Raw genomic sequence first — 17,385 nt, 5'->3', positions numbered from 1 at the left:
AAACAGAATAAAGAAGGAATCAGAAATCTGTAACCTCCCTTCCTCCATCAATTTTGTCTTCCATCTCACAGAATTTACTTGTCCCTATCAAAATTTAGACTCCCGACCTTATGACCTGGAACACTGTTCCCATCCTCCTTGTCCACTCTCCCTGCCCTTCCCTTATGGTACAGGTAGACACCGGAGACTGAAATGACAGCAGATGGGAAGGACTAGGCCAGGGACATGGTCTAAAGCTTTCAACATATCAATGTAGCTCACAAAGCTTAACCTGTGCATCCTGCAACCATTCTTCTCTCCTACAGCACTGACAGAAGTGTTTTTCTCTATATCAGGTATTGCAACTGAAGAAGTTATTAACCCAGTTACAAACAAACCAATAGAAATTAAACCAAATGCCACAATACCACAAACCACTGCTCCAACAACAGCATCGTCCACAAGTACCGTGGCCACTCCTGGAAGTAAGTGCTAAGGCTGCAGGGTAACCTCTATTTCTCCAGGCTTGTTTCCATACTACTGGAATACGGAAAGATAAAGGAATTCACCAATCTAAAATGCTGGCTGATCTATGAGATCAGTCTCAAAATAACTTATTGCCAGATAACCCGGATAACAAAAGTGTCTCACTTTTTAATATCCGGGGAGTTCTGGGTCAGATAACCATTGCCAGAAAACAGAGTTAACATTCTTTTCCCTGTCCTCTATATTTGTCCAGTGTTAATGCTGTATCGCTAATCACAAACCTTTTTTTCCATCTCTTTAGAGAGTACAACCTCCCCTACTATTTCAGTGTCAGAGAGCACGAGCACAGCAGCCCCATCCAGCAAAGTATCCACAGAAGGTACATCTACTATTGCAGGTACCATCAGCACATCCACAACTCCACAAACTACAAGAACCACAACTACTGTCGCCACTAAAGCCTGGCTGAGAACAACACAGCAACTACAGCTAGTATTTCGACCGCTGCAGTTACAGCCATAGCAAACACAACAGCCGCAACTGAAGCTACCACAACACAAGAAAAGAACAAGACAACAAGCACATCAGGCATCAGTACCACTGCCCTGGTACCACCTGGGAGCACCACAGCAACTACAGCTAGTATCTCCACCGCTGCACTTACAGCCATAGCAAACACAACAGCCGCAACTGAAGCTACCACAGTAAAAGAAAAGAACAAGACAACAAGCACATCAGGCATCAGTACCACTGCTGTACTGACACCTGGGAGCACCACAGCAACTACAGCTAGTATCTCCACCGCTGCAGTTACAGCCATAGCAAACACAACAGCCGCAACTGAAGCTACCACAGCACAAGGAAAGAACAAGACAACAAGCACATCAGGCATCAGTACCACTGCTGTATTGACACCTGGGAGCACCACAGCAACTACAGCTAGTATCTCCACCGCTGCAGTTACAGTCATAGCAAACACAACAGCCGCAACTGAAGCTACCACAACACAAGAAAAGAACAAGACAACAAGCACATCAGGCATCAGTACCAATCCTGTACTGACACCTGGGAGCACCACAGCAACTACAGCTAGTATCTCCACTGCTGCAGTTACAGCCGTAGGAAACACAACAGCCACAACTGAAGCTACCACAACACAAGAAAAGAACAAGACAACAAGCACATCAGGTATCAGTACCACTGCCCTGGTACCAACTGGGAGCACCACAGCAACTACAGCTAGTATCTCCACCTCTGCAGTTACAGCCATAGCAAACACAACAGCTGCAACTGAAGCTACCACAACACAAGAAAAGAACAAGACAACAAGCATATCAGGCATTAGTACCACTGCCGTACTGCCACCTGGGAGCACCACAGCAACTACAGCTAGTATCTCCACCGCTGCGATTACAGTCATAGCAAACACAACAGCCACAACTGAAGCTACCACAACACAAGAAAAGAACAAGACAACAAGCACATCAGGCATCAGTACCAGACCAGGTACCAGTATCACTGCTACTACCACCTCCACCACACCAGCAAAGAACACCACAGCACCCGTCCCTCCTATCAACACTACTTCTGCTACCACATCAGGTACAGTATAGACATTTTTTATTAATATGCAGATAGGTCTGAATGGCCTCAGGAAATCTTATTATTGCATAAACAGTTAACTATATTCTAGTTGGGGAGAAGTGTTGTTGGAAAATTGGTAGAGAATCGTTGCGAAGTTGTTCAAAGACAAGATGTAGGATGAATCCGAATCTTTTTACCTCCCTTCCTCTTTCAGTTTTCTCTTCCATCTTACAGAATCCTACTGTCCCTGTCGAAAGTCATACTCTAGTCCTTAGAAGGAGGATAAACTTTAGCATAAGCTCCTCCTTTGTCCTTCTGTTCCCCCAGTCATCCAGCCGCTGGAGACAGAGTAGTTTCTTTCATTGACATCACCTATATGTGTGTCATGCGTGGAACCAGATACAGCCTGTGTTCTCTGCTTCCAGCTTTTGGATGGACCCTTTTGGCCAGCCTCCTGCTGATTTATTAATTTTTATTTTATTTTTTATTTATTTGTGTTTTTCTATACCGGCATTCACGGGAGTACGTATCATGTCGGTTTACATAAAACAAGGGGTGATCAATACATTATAACTACATAACTAAAACATAAGAGTATACATTACAGGAGTATAAACAAGTGCACGGAAGAGAAAGTTACAATAAAACAGGGGTTATTCTAACTGGGATTAGAGTTAAAGGAAAGATAAACAAGTTTAACAAGAAGTAAAACATTGTAGTGATTGGTTTGTAGTGTCTGATCCAGTTAGAAGAGAATGTTCAATTAAATAATTGTTCTTTTAAATAAATATTTTATTTGATAGAAAATGTTCAGTATTGCTGTATTTGATTTTGCTGCAATTGATGGAAGTGAATCCTTAAGGGTCTGGAAATGCTTTCATGAACAGCCATGTTTTCAGTCTCTTTCTGAAGGTTAGGAGACATGGTTCCTGTCTTAATTCTAAGGGGATTGAGTTCCATAGTGGGGGACCTGCTGTGGAGAAGGCCCGATCTCTCAATGTTATATGTTGGGTGGTATTGTTGTGTGGTACCTGTAGATATTCTCTATAAGCTTCTCTGATGGGTCTGTTGGAGGAGTGTTTTTTGAGAGCTATTTGTAGATGGAGTGGAGCCAGTCCATGGATATTCTTGTAGATTGTGGTGAGGGACTTATGAATTATTCTATAATGGATTGGTAACCAGTGAAGGTCTTTGAGGACTGGTGTAATGTGATCTCTTCTCCTTTTGTTTGTTAGTATTCTTGCTGCCGTGTTCTGTATCAATTGGAGAGGTTTAGTATGTGCTGATGGGAGGCCTAGAAGAATCGAGTTGCAGTAATCAATTTTCGCAAATATTATTGCTTGGAGCACTGTTCTATAGTCATGGAAGTGAAATAGGGGTTTTATTCTTTTTAATACGTGCAGTTTGTGGAAGCAGTCTTTGGTTGTTTGGTTGATAAATGATTTTAAATTTAACCGGTTGTCTATGGAAACTCCTAAATCTCTTACTTTTGAGGTTTGCAAGTTGGCTGGAGGGTTTGTAGTGATTTTGCAATTGTCTGGAGAGATTAGAATGAATTCGCTTTTTGATTGGTTTAGAATTAAATTTAAGCTGGATAAGAGATCATTGATTTCATGAGAACAATTTTCCCAAAGTTCTAGAGCTTTAGTGATGGATTCTTTAATGGGGATCACAATCTGGACATCGTCGGCAAATATGAAGTGTTTAAGGTTCAATTTGTTTAGCAATTGGCAAAGCGGGAGAAGGTATAAGTTGAAAAGTGTCGGTGAGAGGGAGGAACCCTGAGGATGGGTATCTGGGGGATTCTTTGTTGTGAATTTTAACCTTGAAACCTCTGTTTTCTAAGAATGTCTTGAACCATGTTAGTGCTGATCCTGCAATACCGATGTTCGCCAGTTGTTTTAGTAATATGGCGTGGTTGACAGTATCGAACGCTGCAGATAGGTCCAATAAAATCAGAAGGAAGGCCTGTCCTTTGTCTAGGCCCAATATAATGTAGTCAGTCAGTGAAATGAGAAGGGATTCGGTGCTTGATGCCTTTCTGAAACCAAATTGAGTAGGGAATAGAATTCCGTGTTCCTCTATGTAGTCCGATAGTTGTGTGTTGACTAGTTTCTCCATCATTAATGGAATAGAATTTTTCTGGCTGTTTTATGGTTGCCATGTAGTGCTTGATCGCTTTTTGTGTCAAGTTTATCTGAAGTGCCAAGCTCCTGCGTTTGATGAGCCTTGCAGTACAGCCTGCCTTTGACAATCTGGAGTCAGAGCAAGCTCCCTAAATAAAGCGTTCCCTTTCATTGAATGTGGCAATAGGCTCAGCAATAAAAATAAATAAATAAATAGAAAGAAGGTCACACTTTTTTACTATTCAAATTGCCTTTAGTCTATTTAATGGCAGAAAAAGAGCCAGAGGTTTCAGCTGACTAAGGTAAGACAAACAGGCTATCATAAAAAAAAAAGAACGGGAGGAAGGGAAACCAAAAAGTGAAAAGATACTTTCAGTTTGCATTGAAAGCAGTTTTCTAAGGCGAGGAGATTTTTGGAGGAGTACCCCGTGTCAGCTCACGTGCCTGAGTGCAGCTGCTGTTGCTGCGCTATTTGTGACAGTTAAAAGGCGACAGCAGCAACCGACAGCACACAGTGTTCAGCTTGCAAACACGATGCTAAAAACAAGAGTGTAAATCAAACAGAGCAAGCTTACAATCTGGGGTCTTGCTAGTCTGGACGTAGTGCTAAAGTATATTTTAAACTCACAGAGACATTCCCAGAGAGACAGAGCAGCTAACCTTTTATTCTCTTGTGTCTGGAATGCTGCCATCTTGAGATCAGTTCAAGCAGCTGCAGGCTCTGCACAGCCACACAGAATTAACTCTCAAAGTGCTGGGACAAAGTAACAAAAAAGGCATAGTGATTACTACCAGCATCCCTGCCTCTGGGGTTTTCTTGCCCCCAGATCCTTAACAAACCTAAACAAAGCCTTTCAGTCTTTAATGAAAAAGATAAATATATAGTTAAATGACATGCAATCTTCATGTCCTGCAGGAGAAATATAGGAATCTAGTAAGAGGACATGCTGAGAGGGTATAGTTATTTCCCTCAGACAATACTCTCCAACTGTAGTTCAGGAGGAGGTAGTAAAAAAAAAAAGAATTTGTTAGTTCTGCAAGATCACTAGTGCGTTAGGAGCTAGAAGGCTTCTATGACTCAGGCATTAGGCTGCTGGTTCTTGTTCTAAACTGTATCTTTGAAAAACATCTTGCAAAAAAAGTTTATTTGGCGAGATTCTTGAAAGATAAGCCTAGATCAGGGATGGCGAACTCCAGTCCTGGAGGGCCGCAAACAGGCCAGGTTTTCAGGATACGCACGATGAATATGCATGAGAAAGATCTGCATGCAGTGCCTCCATTGGATGCAAATCTCTCTCACGCGTGCTCATAGGGCAAGTTTTCAAGATATGCACAGTTTGCGGCCCTCGAGGACTGGAGTTCGCCACCCTTGGTCTAGATGAATGAAAACCACAGACTTTCTGAGGATAGATCACGTTTTTAGTTTTACAGAGGGTGCCAGAAAAGCTAGAACAAATGTTTTACAAAGATTGGATCCATATTGCCAGAGACTGGTAGGTCTTGGATATCAAAATGTTTATGCCCTAGAGTTGGTTTCCCAACCACATTCAAGTTATTTTCCATGTATATCACCAGCGAAGATAATAGCTGTATTGACAACACTAAACAAATTAATGAAGCTAAGAGGGTTATGTCCTGCTCCATTTCAAAAGCAAGAGTGAGGATGTTAAACATTATACTTTGAAATCCAAAAAGTTACTGAGAAAAAAGGAATTGACCCTTACAGACAATTCTGGACTTCATATGGGTGAACAAATGCTTACATTACCTTTATTTTCCATTGAAATCTCTTCATTACATGTCATTTTGTCAGTAAGAAAAGGCAGGTATCTGACTTTACTAGACCTATCAGAGAAATAAAATAAAATAGACTATAATACTGAATGTTGAGTTTCCATTTAAAGATATGGGGCCAGCTATCTTATTTCGCTGTCCTAAATTCAGAATTGAGTTTGCATGTTTGTTGTCTTTGGTTGGAGTCACAAATAAAACTGATTAATACTAGGGACCTGATTTTCAGAACCATTTACATGTTTATTGCTGGGCTTTATGCATGTAAAAGCACTTTACCTGTGAAAGTGGACTTTTGAAAATTGCTATAACATATGCCTTTGATTTGTTCAGAAGGTTTTTTTCCTTCATTAGATGCCTGCAGTCTTTACAGGTGCCGATATTCAACCGGCAGATAGCCAGAAAAATAGGACTTATCCGGCAATCTAGAAACCGCTGAATATCCGCTCAAGTTCAGTGGCCACTAGATAGCCGTATTAGTCACTTATCTGACTATCTAGTTAGCTGGCTAAGGCAGTGGGCAGATGGGGACGGTGCTATTTAGCTTGATAACTTATCTGGCTAAATGGCGATATTGGGACTTAGCTGCATAAGTTATGCGGCTAAGTCTAGACCTACTATTGAGCACATCTAGACTTAGCCGCATAACATTAAGTCTCGTCTGAATGTGGATATTCAGCGGCATAGCTATGTCGCTGAATATCCTTGTAACTTAGCCGGATAAGTGTTATCTGAATAAGTTACTTAGCCAGCTGGTTTCTCAATATCTTCCCCAGAGTTCTTAGATGTCAGGAGATGTTTAAGAGTTAAAGATGACAAGTGAATTTCATAATTCTGATAGATGGTGTTATTCAGTGGCACACATAAGGGTGAGACCACCTCAAAAGCGACCATGTCTGGATGGATTAAGAAAGCCATAGCATCTGCATATTTACTGCAGGGGCAGCAAATGCCGGAGGGTAACAGGGCCCATTCAACTAGAGCATAGTCTTCATCTTGGGCAGGGATAACTGCAGTAAATCTGGTTGATATTAGCAAGCGGCAATTTGGACAACTCTATGGTTCATTTACCAGGCATTATAGGTTGGATTTCTCATGAGACAGGATGTTAATTTTGTGACAACTGTCTTAAGAGTGAGTTTGCAATCCACCCACCCATTGTAATGGGACTTTGATACATCCCACGTGTTCCTGACAGATGGAGCAGAAGGCCAAGGAAGGAGAAATTACGATTTACCGGTTAATTTCCTTTCCTTTATTTCTCTTACAGTAGTCAAGAAGCCCACCCTGGGATGTGCAAATTGGGCAACCTCTATGAGCGTGAGATCTGATTGACTACATTTTAGAATAAGAGGGGTAAATGGATTGAGGAGATTTTTCATTTCTCCAAGGATTTTTAAGAATGGGTTTCTTAGTTAAAAAGCTTCTCATAGTGTAAGCTGATAATCCATCTCAGAGAAAGTATAGTGATTACGTTTTTGTGTGTTTTGTTGAGATTAGGTCAACATTTTAGATTTCAGTCTTATCCCTTTTGTTGTGTTTGCTAGTTGCTATAATTTAAATTTAGCTTGGCCAGTAGTACACTGGCTGTAGTTGGTTCCATGCCTGACACACATCAAAAAACTAACTGCCTCCAATTGCTGGATGAGGGGACTTAAACCCACATGACTATTGTAGCAGAAGAAAAGGAAAGGAAATTATCGGGTAAGTCTTCATTTCTCCATCTTCCTTATCCATTCCTCTTGCCCCTTTTATTATGGTAGAAGTAGAGATATGGATGTTGAATAAATCAGGAGCGGGGAAGGTCTGGGGCAGTGACATGGTCCAACGCCTTGAAGATGTCATTGTAACTGGTGCTATAGCCAACCTCCTTTTCTACAATACTCATAGAAATATTTCTTTATATATCAGGTATAGCAACTGAAGAGGTTATTAACCCAGTGACAAACAAGCCAATAGAAATTAAACCAAATGCCACAATACCACAAACCACTGTTTCGAATACAGCAACGTCCACAAGTACCGTGACCACTTCTTCAAGTAAGTGCTACAGCTGCACAGTAACTTCTATTTATCCAGGCTCGTTTCCATACCGCTGGAATATACAAACATTCACCAATCTAAAATACCTGCTGTTCTATGGATTTAGTCTCAAAATAACTTATTTACCTGCCAGAAAACCCAGAGAAATGAATGGGTCTCACTCAGAAATATCCTTTGACTTCATGGTCAGATTACCAGTGACAGAAGGCTGAGTTAGCTTTTGTATTCCCTTAAGTGTGCTAATACCGTACCACTAATTACAAATGTTTTTGTGTTTTCCGATGTCAGCGAGCACAGGCACTTCAACCAAGACCACCACAGTACTCACAGCAGGTGCATCTGTGCCTGCAAACACCACTGGTACAGCCGCCGTTGTGGAGAGCACGAGAGCCACACATACTATCCCCACTAACATTTCAGCTCCGAGCACGGCGGCAGCTACGGCGGGGACCTCCATCTCTGCAGGCACCACCGCTACAGCCCTTCCCGTCACGTCGCGGGAAAAGAGCACCCCGGTAACCGTAGCAGGCACCAATGCAACTGCTCTCCCCACAGCAGCAAAGAGTCCTGCAGCAACCGCAGCAAGCACCAGTACGGCTGCCATCTCGCCGACTGGGAGTACCACTGTCCTAGTACCACGCACCAACACCACTGCTGCCACTTCTTCAGGTACGGAATAGAAAGTTGTGGTCGAAATGCAAGCGAGTCTATAGCATCTGCAGTAACGTTTAATAAGAGCATCAAGGCCAAACTAAATTCTGAGTGGATACAGGTGGCAGAAAGGGGGGGGGGGCAGGAGATGGAGAGAATAGTTAAAATAATTTAAACCTAACTAGACAGGAATTCGAATTAATTACCTGCCTGTCCCTCATCGGTTTCCCCTTCCTTCTCCCAGCATCCTGTTGGTCCTTATTGAAATTCAAACTCTCTACCTAGAGCTAGGAAGCTGACTCTTAACGTAGTTCCCAATCTTCCCGGACCGCTCTTTCTACCCCAGCTAGATGTAGAAGATGCAACATCCTCCTCTTCTGTACCACTCATAGAAATGGTTATTTTGATTCAGGTGTAGCAACTGAAGAGGTTATTAAGCCGGTTACAAACAAGCCAATAGAAATAAAGCCGAATGCCACAACGCCACAGACCACTGCTCTGACTGCCGCATCACCTACTAGCGCCAGGACCGTCACCGCAGGTAAGTGCTACAGCTGCGCGGCAAAGATTTTTTATCACCGCTGTCACTAGATTCATCCCCCTGTCTGCTCAGCAAAAGCAGAACTATTTGGGAACAAAAAAGGGTGTGCAGAGCCTCAAGGAAAAGCCTCACCCAGCTTCCCCTGTTCTCTCAGCAGTTGAGATGTACTGAACTGTTGTGGATTCCTCCAACCTGCTTTGGATGCACTAGGAAGATGCTATGAGCTGTGTGCTTGTGAGAATTGGTAACCCTTCCCCATAGGACTGAGGGATCTTTAGGGGGTCAGGGAGGGAGCTGAGTTAGGACATTATAAAGGGCACAGTAACCCCTGACATATTGTTAACAGCGAATATATTTTGAATTAGGGCAGACATTGTAACTGTTATTGGTTTTATAAAAGGGGCAAGGGATTATTATTTATATTTTGCTTTTTGGCACTTCAGATACTGTAGGTTTTTCCCAATCCTAGATAGTGTATGTAGTAAAGTATAGATTATCACTTCTATGGCCAGGGACAACAGCAAGAAATAATCTCTATCAATAAGGAAAATTGTACACCTTACAGATTCTTGGTTCTTCTTTCTACCTGTTTAAAATAATGATACACTTAAATAGCTTATAATTCATACAAACCCATTTATTTATTTGTAACACTAGCAAACGTTTTTTTTAAAGAATCCATATTCATACATACATGATTGTTTTCCGCTATCTAGACAAGTTCACGTGGTTTGTATTGACCTTTAGGACTACATTTTCTGCAATGTCCCTAACTGTACTTTTAAGCACACACAAAACAACCCAATTTTCAAGCACAGGGTAACTGCATTAATTGTGTTTGAATATCGGTTTGTTGTGCAGATCAATATGCGTGCAAAACGTCACCCAGTTCAGAACAATGGTATAATGTTCCAAGCATTATCAGCATACCGGTTTCATGTGCACTTTTTGGAAATTTTAGATTACTCGTGTAATCTAAAATCCCTTCCCTTTCCACCACTCTCCCAGAATGCCCAATTAATGCAGGGTGTGAACTGATGCTACACAGGCCAATTTTGCAACTGTACACTAAAAAGTGAATTTTCAAAAGTTGCACTCATAAAAATGAGCAATTATACATGCAAAATAGCATTTATGCAAGTATATGCTATTTTAGAAACCTCAACATACATATGCAAATCAGGATCTGAGAGTAAATTTGCACATGTAAAAAAGGGGCAGGCCAGAGGTGTTCCAGGACGGGACAAACATTTATACAAGTTGCTATTTTATAAGCAATTTACTCATGTAAATTTGGCAGCTTACTCGTGTATATTTACTCCTGCTCAATATCCGAGCAAGTAATCATACATTTCTTAAAAATGAACTCGTGACTGGGTGGGTGGGGGGTCTGAGTGAAATGGGGGGGACTTCAGGCTGAAGAACCAGGAGAGTTTTGATGACCTGCAGATGGACTGGGCAAACTGCTACACTAATTGGTAAAACTGGTCATTTCATTGCCGAATGCATGTTAGAAAATCTCCTGTCTTAATTTACGCGTATTAATCTGTTCGCATGTCATTTTTAAATTAGACATAAAAATATGCAGTGTACCAGTTGTGCAGCTATAGAGAGCAGGTATAAATATGCAGGTGCGCATTTACATGCATAATTTTAAAAATCATAAGCATGCACATAGATGGTTTCCCCATCCCGACTTCACTCCCAGGAATACCTCCTTACAGGACGCATAAAAGTACACAAATGATCTCTTCTGCGTGTACTTTTATGTGTACAAACTCCAAGTTCATTTCAAAGCTGATTTATTTGCATTAAACTGGGTTTTATGTGCGGAAATGCTTTTGATAATTCACCCCTTTAAGTGACTAAAAATCTGGTTAGGAACATTCTGTCAGCTCATTTGCATAACTCCTCATTTCATACGCTTAAGAACCAGCTAAGCTCTGGAAACTTTACCTCTGAATCGCTGCTAATCGGTTCATGCTAACACTCCATTTTCTGATAGCAACTCAAGTTTACATACTATAAAAAAAGAATATGGAAAAGGGCAAAGAAAAATCACTATCCAGGGTCATGATCATAATCCTTGCTGCAAACCTTGTTTTTAATCAGGATCCATCTGACCCCAATCCAAGTCTGGATCCCTAAAATCGGGTTGAATTAACAGAGTCTCCATCTGAGGACTTTGCGGCAACTCCTAGAATTTAGTTTCCCGTGTTATTTCCATAGGTAGGAAGGCGAGCGGTTACACAACCCTAAGCCACTCTGCAAAGTTTACAAAGCGCAAGCAACGGGTTACTTTGCAGCGGTGCAGGAAATGGTGCCAAGGGAACAGCCGCTGTCTGAACCTGTCCCGTAGTTCAGTGGCAGCCGCTTCCTATCTTGGAAGCCAGGAGATCGCTGGCTTGCATTCTTAGCAATGAAATTGTTTCAAAATGTGAACGTTCAGGACAAGCCAAGGAATTCAAGCACGCTTGGGACAGAGACAGAGAGAAGTGGTCAGTGGGAGATAATAAGTGAAGACTGAATAGCATTTGTCGGAACACAGTGTGCAGGGTGAGCTGGGCTAACTGGGTGAGCCAAGGGGGTCCTTGTCTGTAGACATCTGCCATGGTACTCTGTCTATTGCTCCTGGGGTGGGGTGACGGGCCAGTCCAGTCTTGATCGTAATGCCTTTTTAAGTTAATTCAGCCCATTAGATTATTGTATCAGTTGCCCATCTTGGAAAGATGTGTATGTGACGTTTTATGTATCTTGACATCGAAACAGGTTCTCCGGCAACTGAAGAAGTCATCAATCCCATCACCAATAAGCCGGTGGAAAACCCAAACAAAAATACCACGGCCCAATGGATCACCGTTCTGCCTACAGGAGTCAACGCCAGCACAAGTGAGTGCCCTTATTTTATTAGTGGGCTACAGGTCATGCAAGGTGCCAGGTCAGTGGTCTTGGAAATTGTTTATCTGACAGGAATGTGCAGGCCCAAGATTTTTTTGTTTGGTTGTTTTTTATCTAATTTGGGGGATTTTTCTTTTTGGGTTTTGTTTTTTTTGGGTTCATTTAACACTTGCTTTTTTTGGTACGGTTCATTTGCCAAAACGAAGAAAACATTAAAAAAACCACTGCCCTCGCCAAAACATTAAATAGGGCTCCCGGAGGCCCTCTGCCAGCCCCTCCCCTCAACACGAGCCTCAAGGCCCAGCCCAAGCTCAGCCAGGGCCTCTCCAATCCTCTTCAACCCACCTCCTGCCGGCAAATTATCTTGGGGGGCCTGCGCTTACTCAAGCCCCACCGACCCACCCTCCTGCCTCTTACCAAGATCACCAGGCCCGGTGACCTCCCTGGCCCCCACTTATCCCTTCCATGAGGGTCCCGTGGTTGCAAAGGGCAGGAGCAGTGACCACTCCCTCTCACCCTCTCTGACTGGGAGGGCTGGCGCTGCTATTTTTAAAGGGAAGAAGAGAGGTCAGAGGTCAGTGGGCCTCTCTCCTGCCTTTTACAACTGCAAGGGGACTCTCACAAAGGGTAAGAGGTCTCCTGGCCTCCAGACCCCGGCGATGTTTTGTAGGGGGGAATGGAATGAGCTGGAAGGGGGCCCCCTCAAAGCTCCGGCTGGACTCAGCTAAGCCCAGCCAGGCAGGTCTCTGGTGCCCTGTTCACCTTCATTCATTACTGTCACTCACTCTGAGGTATGCAGAACATTTCAATCTTTTCAGAACACAAACCAGTTTTTCTGTGCTTTTCGTGCCTGTTGAAGCTTGTCCTGCTGCATGTACTGTGTGAGTAAATGGACCTCGAGTGCTGCACCTGTAAATAGCTCTTTTCCATGTATGCATTTGTACAGGTTCCAATGAGCGCCCGCCTGCTTCTCTCACAAGTAAGTAGCTGATGTTTCTGATCCCTTACGGATAGTTCATGAAATGGAACATAATATGATAGCAGCGCGCAGGAACTGGAAAAGGCAGCATTCAATTAAAACTAACGAAAAAAAAAAAGGAAACGATTAAAAGTCCTAAGGCTGCACACTGTCATTTTTATTTATAACTTTTGATACGCGTTATATTGCCAAAGGCGTTCGGGGCGTGGAACGGCACAGTGCTTGACATAGCAATTAAAAGGCAGCAAAACGCGACTGTGGGCCTAATCCTACAGACAAGCCCATCGCGGCAAACATGTGCGACATGTAAAATAAAAACATCTAAATAAATAAATAACGGTGCAGATAAGGGTAGGGATGTGAATCGTTTTTCTAACGAATTGAAATATCAGACGATATTTCTAAATTCGTTCGAAATGGGTTAAAAGAAAGAAACGATCAATTTTACCCCCGATTTTTCGTAAAAATCATTTTTCGGGTTAGTGCGCGTTAACTCCCATTAGCGCGCACTAACCTGAAAAACGATTTTTCACTAAAAAAAAAGCCGGGGAAATGCGGGAAAACGATTTTTCCCGTGGCCAGACGATCCCGAAAGCGGGAACGATCAGGCACCCGATTCACATCCCTAGATAAGAGTGACTCCGTTGGCCAAACGCTTGATAGAAAGATGACCTACCAGGATTTTCAGCCACGGGAGAAGGAGTATCTCAATTTTACAGAGAAATCAGATGAACAGTAGCAAGGACCCCCCCTTAACAAATGGTACAGTGCAGGGAGCCTGGGTTTGATGCCTGGGTCAGGGCTAGCATTCACAGCCCCCAGGAGGAGAAAGTCCCGGCATCGTTCAGGGGTTTCGCCCAGGGGCCAGACGTAGGGCCCACGTTGGCCAGGACAGAGGGAGTCATGGTTTGCAGCTCCTGCTCGAGGACCGGCTTTGCGATGGCAGGGCTGATTCAGGAGGAGGACACCACCAGGGAGCTGCAAGTGAGGGCCTATGGCCCAGGAGCAAGTTATTTTGGGAGAAGGGCAGTGGTAAAAGGTACTTTCCTCGCCACCGGTCTAGGAGTAAGAAGCTGCATTCCCTGCTTTCGATTACTGTTGTTTTGAGGCCAGCCAGTGCTGCCAGCCTGATGACGGATACTTTTTGTGAGTAATTATTTTCTCACTTTCTTACAGCTATGAAGCCGACTGCAACGTCCACCGGGGCCCCACCAGATGTACATTTCACAGTGAACTTCACTATAACCAACCTCCACTATACCACAGACATGGCAGACCCGAGTTCTCTCAAATACAATGCCACAGCTCGCGTCATGTCTGCTCTGGTAGGCCTGAATTAATAGGCTTGTTAATGTATTTTGATGTCACGTGCAATGTCCTAACTTGTTATTTTTTTTTTTACTATGCATTTCGAGGGCAATTTTCAAAGTACATTGTGCACGCAGACTCCCCCCGAGTATTCTCAAAGCGAAATTACCTACACAAATTGGCTTTGAAAATGCTCGGGTAATTGACCGAGTGCATCTTCCACTCTTCGGAAGGCAATGTAATTTGCACACATACTTTCCAAAATAACTATGAATCCCAGCTCCACCCCCAGCCCCTCGTCCCCCGAAACATCTCTCGGCAGATCACACATTCCTTCACGCGAACTGAGCCGGGGTCTGTCTCGGAAGAGCCATTTCTCTGCACAAAACCCGGTTGGCCTTGCGCAGAAAGAGCTTTGAAAACGCCGCCCTTCGAGGGTCATTTTCAAAGTCTTTCCTGCAGGTGAAACAGTGCTGTGCCCCCGGGCCTTTGGAGAATTGTCCTCCCTGTGCGCGGGTAATCGTGCGCGCGGGATGCCGCTACCCGCGCCGCTGTACTCACAGGAGGGGGAGGCATTCCCCGGGGGAGCGCGGCAGGGGGGGTTTGCACTTAACGTGCACGTTTTTGGAAACCCAAAAAGTACGCGCAGAATTTCTCTCTCTGGAAATCTGCGCCCACCCCCGCCTGCTTCGAAACTTGCAGGGGGTGTAAATGTGTTTGCAGACCCTTCCACGTGGACTTTTGAAAACTGAAAGCGCGCGTGCAAATAATTTCCGCAACCCTGACCACCCTCGGAGATGCCTCTTTACAGTGCACACAGAAGTGAGCGCCGAACATCTTTTGGGCATACTTTTAGGCACCTGAACTCCGGCCGAATTTCCAAAAGCCGATATATACAGGCATAAAACCATGAAAGTAAGTGTTGGAACTAGGGAGCGCTGTGAGGCGCTGCAGCAACCCCATAGCATGCAAGCTTCCATTATACAGTGGTCAAAAACAGCTTCCTCCGCTCCCTCCCGTCCTCCCCTCAATGTTAAAATTGCTCCTGCTCACCTGAGCATCGCCGCGGACAGCACTGTACATACGTGCAAAACTGGAGGAAGCACCCCTCCCCGGAAGAAACATGAGAAACAGAAAGACAGCAAGGAGAAAGGAGAAGTTAAAGGTTCACAAGAGAGAGAGAGAGAGAGGAGGGCGTGGGGAGAGTGGGAACAATTTTGGATTGTTCCTATTAAATAATATACCTGGTCACTGCGTTGGTATTTAAAATGTAAACTAAGCGTACGTTTTTTCTTTCTAGCTCGATTCTCTGCTTGGAAACAGCAGCCTGGGCCCGGCTTTCGTCGGATGCACAATCTCCTCTCTCAGGTGAGACCCATGGGGGTTCCAGCTCGCCTCGCACCCTAAGCTCTGCTGGGTCCAGGGGTCACCTGGCACACACTGAGCTAAGACTGACCGATTTGTGCTGGCAATTGTGATAAACAAACAGAAACGTGGGAATCTGGGAGCGGTACCATCCACGATCCTCCCGTTCTGCTGCAGCACCATGAAGTACTAAGCAGCTATCGGTGTATTCTAACGAAGCCACCGCAGGGCAAGGAGAACCGGTTCATCGTTAGTCTGTTTACTAAGCTGCGGTATTTTTCCCAGAAATTACCTCCACAACAATGCAATGGCTTAGCTGACCCTCGGAATTAGCACACAATAATGGCCCCACTGCCCCTTGAGGTGTCCAAAGTTAAAAAGACCCTTGGTGTAGGCCCCTTCCCTCTCTCCCCAAACTACACCTCTTTTTGGAAAAAAAAAGACAACATCATAGCCCAACCTTCAACCCCTCCCCCCTGGCCCTTATCTAGCTAACTCTGGTGGTCCAGTGGGTCCTGGAGCACCCCCTAGAGGTCCAGGCCCAGCATTGCCATTTTCAAACTGGTGCCGGCTGGCTGATGTTTTACCTTTGCCTTTATCATGGGATGGGTTAAAGGTATGACATCAGCTGGTCAGCAGCCAGCTGTCTACACATTTCTTACCACGGATGTTTTTTTTAAAAAAATTCTTATCAAGGCAGTACAGAGCTCTGATCGCTGTACTGATCCTGCAAAAAACAGGATTCTTTGCAGGATGTGATGCATTTTATTGGACTCACCTTAGAATTATCGAGCAAGAAGTTCCATGCACAACTAATGGAGCCTCTTTTCAATTTTGCGCTGTATCCGTATTTTATAACACACATGCACCGATGGGAACCGCATGCTCATGGATGCCTGAGCGTTTTTTTTAAAAAATCTACCCCATAATAATTAAAGATAGTAAAATAACAATACATCATAAATCTAAAACAACCAAATCATTAAAATAAATACGAATCATAAACCAGGAGTAAAGAAATTAGCAATACATTAACTAGAATAAAAAAAAAATACAATAACCCATAACATTAAAACACAGTTCTCGCACACACATGTGCGCCGGATTTTAATAGCTGTGCACAATTATGCAGGTGGATCGGGGGAAATTTATAAAGCAATGCGCGGTGATGCATTCGGGCCTTCTCCAGTTCCCTCCCAGTCCGCTCCAATTGTAATACTTTTTAAGTGTTTATTTTATAATAATTCTATAATAATTTTATAATATAATAATTTTATAATAATATAATTTATAATCATTTATAATAATATAATTCTATATTTATTATAATTCTATATTATAATTCTAATTTTATAATAATATAATTTATAATAATTTTATAATAATATAATTCCAATTTCAATTATTTAATTTTCTTATGTAACCCCTGTTTTTCTTATCAGTTCACTGTTAAATGTAACATGTTATAACTGTGAACCGGGGTGAAGGCTGATAGCTATATCTCGGTATAGAAAACTCTTTAAACAAACAAACAAATAAATAAATAAATAAATAAATAAATAAATAAATTAAGGAGCGAACTGGGAGGGAACTTCCCTATATCTCTGACTATCCTTCCTACTTTTCCCCCTTTC

General features: G+C 43.2%; 1 protein-coding gene across 14 annotated transcripts in view; it reads left to right on the top strand.

The window, feature by feature from the left end:
* The window catches only part of MUC16 (mucin 16, cell surface associated), a 161,524-nt gene that overhangs the window by 68,973 nt on the left and 75,166 nt on the right, over positions 1 to 17,385 (top strand). For 13 of the 14 annotated variants that reach the window (XM_029610950.1, XM_029610960.1, XM_029610949.1 and 10 more), the window contains 8 exons: positions 1,054 to 2,067; positions 7,878 to 8,006; positions 8,298 to 8,678; positions 9,073 to 9,201; positions 11,971 to 12,090; positions 13,046 to 13,078; positions 14,255 to 14,403; positions 15,687 to 15,754. In XM_029610950.1, coding sequence (XP_029466810.1) covers positions 1,054 to 2,067; positions 7,878 to 8,006; positions 8,298 to 8,678; positions 9,073 to 9,201; positions 11,971 to 12,090; positions 13,046 to 13,078; positions 14,255 to 14,403; positions 15,687 to 15,754 — 2,023 coding nt within the window. The remainder of the gene's footprint in view (positions 1 to 1,053; positions 2,068 to 7,877; positions 8,007 to 8,297; positions 8,679 to 9,072; positions 9,202 to 11,970; positions 12,091 to 13,045; positions 13,079 to 14,254; positions 14,404 to 15,686; positions 15,755 to 17,385) is intronic. The other variant, XM_029610953.1, reaches the window with a different exon arrangement.

The sequence above is a fragment of the Rhinatrema bivittatum genome, chromosome 8, assembly GCF_901001135.1.
Source record: "Rhinatrema bivittatum chromosome 8, aRhiBiv1.1, whole genome shotgun sequence".
Classification (NCBI taxonomy): domain Eukaryota; kingdom Metazoa; phylum Chordata; class Amphibia; order Gymnophiona; family Rhinatrematidae; genus Rhinatrema; species Rhinatrema bivittatum.
The sequence above is the reverse complement of the archived record's forward strand: the minus strand, read 5'-3'. Positions and strand labels throughout refer to the sequence as shown.